Source organism: Castanea sativa, chromosome 4, assembly GCF_040712315.1.
Source record: "Castanea sativa cultivar Marrone di Chiusa Pesio chromosome 4, ASM4071231v1".
NCBI lineage: Eukaryota > Viridiplantae > Streptophyta > Magnoliopsida > Fagales > Fagaceae > Castanea > Castanea sativa.
The window spans coordinates 39103481-39106440 of record NC_134016.1 but is presented as its reverse complement, the minus strand read 5'-3'; the positions used below and the strand labels follow the sequence as shown (position 1 = coordinate 39106440).

At 40.0% G+C, this 2960-nt stretch overlaps 1 protein-coding gene across 1 annotated transcript; it reads left to right on the top strand.

Moving 5' to 3' along the window:
* Positions 1–728: 728 nt before the first annotated feature.
* LOC142631269 ((+)-cis,trans-nepetalactol synthase NEPS1-like) lies at positions 729–1887 on the top strand. The gene has a single exon (XM_075805398.1). It carries the CDS (start codon positions 878–880, stop codon positions 1682–1684), a length of 807 nt encoding a protein of 268 aa, XP_075661513.1. The 5' UTR covers positions 729–877; the 3' UTR covers positions 1685–1887.
* The last annotated feature ends 1073 nt before the right edge of the window (positions 1888–2960 follow it).

The following is a 2960-nucleotide window of genomic DNA, read 5'->3' as shown; positions in this document are numbered from 1 at the left end:
GCACCACCTTGAATCGTGAACAATAAAATTGCAAGAGTTGTTTTTACGTTTTCGGATAATAAAAGGTAATAAGTAATAAGCAACTAATATTAAATTCAGGTTTTCTACCAAAAAAAATATTAAATTCAGGTGATGAGAGAGTTAAAGTCAAGGGAGAGCAATCCCTCTATCAAATAACCCATTAATTCAATGGCCCTTGGGTAAACCCAAAAACAAGAATCAAACAAAAAGAAAATCAAGCAAATTGTGCCGATCAAAGACTTTAAGACCAGTTTCTCAACAAAAAAAACTTTGAGATCAAATAATTGATATTACTCTTTTTTTTTTTTTTTGAGAATCAGATTGATATTACTCTTAAAAATCCGTTAAACACATAATTAGGTACACATTATTCTAATTCTTGTATGATTGATCCATCAACCAAAAACCATTTTTTTTCTAATTCTTTATTTTTCTCTTCTCTTTAATTTTTTAAGTATATATTACGATTTCACTTTTTAGAATTGTCTCTTTCTTCTTTTTCTTCTTTTTCTTTTTTCCCTTTTTTTTTTTTTTTCTCCATACACGTATTCTTATTCTTATCCTCCCTATCTTCATTTTGAGAGAGAGAGAGAGAGTGTGTGTTGGCAAAGGGTATAGGCCTTTCAGTCCAATCGCAATTTGGTTGTGGCAGCAGATTTTTCGGTGGTTAAATAAAGAGGAGATGCTCTTTCATAGAAAGTTACAGTCCTTTGTTATGATTACCAAAAAAAAAAAAAAAAAGGTCCTTTGCTGCTGTTTGATTTGTAATATATGGGACCAGAGTAGTTGGCATAGTATCACATAGAAAGGAAAGGTTTTCATTCACTGGTCCACTCCCCTAATTGATACAAACAAAATGACAGACTCCACACCATCAAACAAGAAGCTCCAAGGCAAGGTGGCCATAATCACCGGAGGTGCAAGCGGCATGGGCGAGGCCACGGCGCGCCACTTCGCCGCTCACGGCGCAAGAGCCGTCGTCATCGCCGACGTCCAAGACGAGAAGGGCCAAAACGTTGCCGCATCTATCGGTCCCAACATATGCACCTACGTCCACTGCGATGTCAGTGACGAGGATCAGGTTAAAACGTTAGTAGACACCACGGTCAATACGTACGGACGCCTCGACATCATGTTCAGCAACGCGGGCATGGCTCGAGCGACGCACACGTGCGACCAGAGCGTGTTGGACATGGAGTTGTCTGCTTACGACAAGCTCATGGCAGTGAACGCGCGTGGAATGGTAGCGTGCGTGAAGCACGCGGCGAAGGCTATGGTTGAAGGGCGCGTGAGGGGGAGCATTGTTTGCACGACGAGCGTGGTGGCGAGTATTGGGATCCCCAACTTCGTCGACTACGTGATGTCGAAGCATGCGGTGTTGGGGTTGGTGAGGTCCGCGAGCTTGCAGCTGGGCGCGTATGGGATACGCGTGAATTGTGTTACACCAGGTGCGGTTGGGACGCCACTACTCAAAGACATGTTTGGGTGTGAAAATGATGAGCAGGCAGATAAGGTGGTAGAGTCAGGTTCCATCCTGAAAGGTGGGATGCTGAGACCCAATAATGTGGCGGACGCTGTGGTGTTTCTTGCTTCTGAGGATTCGGAGTTTGTCACTGGGCATAATCTGGTGGTGGATGCTGGGTTATCTGTCAAAGTTGGCTAAAGACTCGTTAGAAGCACGCTTGTGTGAGTTCTGTCACAAAGATTTTAGAATTTTCCATCTTTGTCTATGTGTGCTGTGCTCGTAATTATCGAAAATAATAGAGGTGTTTTGGTAAAGTTTTAGTGCTAGTTTTTATTCAAAATCGGGAATGCTCGAGTAGTGGTGCTATTTTTCCCATTCAAATGTGGATGCTTTGAGTTTTGGACTGGTCATGACTTGTGGTTGTGGGACACTCAGCCGTAATATTTGGTATTTGGCTTTGTGATCATGCGTAAACATTTTAAACACAGGAATTGGGAAACGTAATCACAAAGTGAGAAACTTATAACTGTGGGCAGTGGGCTGTACTCCTAAAAAAAATAAAAAAATGAAGAGAAAAAGTGTCCAGCCTGACTCCTATCATCCATTCATCCTATGGCTAAGTGTTAAAGAAAAAACGTGTGCTATCAATTGTCATGGCAGAAAAGCGTCCAGAGGGACAGAAAAGCTATCATAGCAAAAAAAACGTGTCCCATTCCATCAAACAATTATTCAGTGAAACTTTTACTGTTTGAGAATACAAGCGAATAAAAGATACTGTTTAAGAACACGCTTTATATTCACAAGTTTTTGCTCTCTATTTATGCGAGGGGAAGCCACCATCCTCAAGATGAAGCTGAAGCTGAAGCAGTTAGTTGAACTATAAAACAGGTATTTAATCACAACATTAGTTAGGCCATAATGGAAAGTGAAGAATTTTTTTTAATCTTGAATTTAAAACTCAGAATATTAGTCAAAAATCAAAATATTTACAACTCAACTAGTTGGTGTTTTTTTGGTGTTTTGAAAGGAGACATCAATGGTATAAATCCTGTTCTCCTAATTGTTGAAATATATATATATATATATATATACATATTTATATGAAAAATGTTAGCAAGCACCGTGCGGTGCTAGTTAACGACTCCTTTTTTGTATTTCACTTAAAAAGGAGAAAGAAAGTTGTCAAAAAAGTTGCCAAAAGAAAAAAAAAATTGTCAAATGATGGGACTGACGAAATCAACTACCGACGAGTTCAGTAGAACAGACGAGACCGCTCTCTGAGACGAGCCTAAGCAAGTATCCACGTCACCGATGAGGATATTAGGACCATTCAATACCACCAATAATATCCCGGACGGTTACAAAACCAGCTGAACAAATCGTTGAAGGCATATTAAAACCCTATTACTCAGCAAGAAGCGCTACCAAAAAAGGCATTAACATCACAATATCAACCTCAACAGCTAGAATCCAG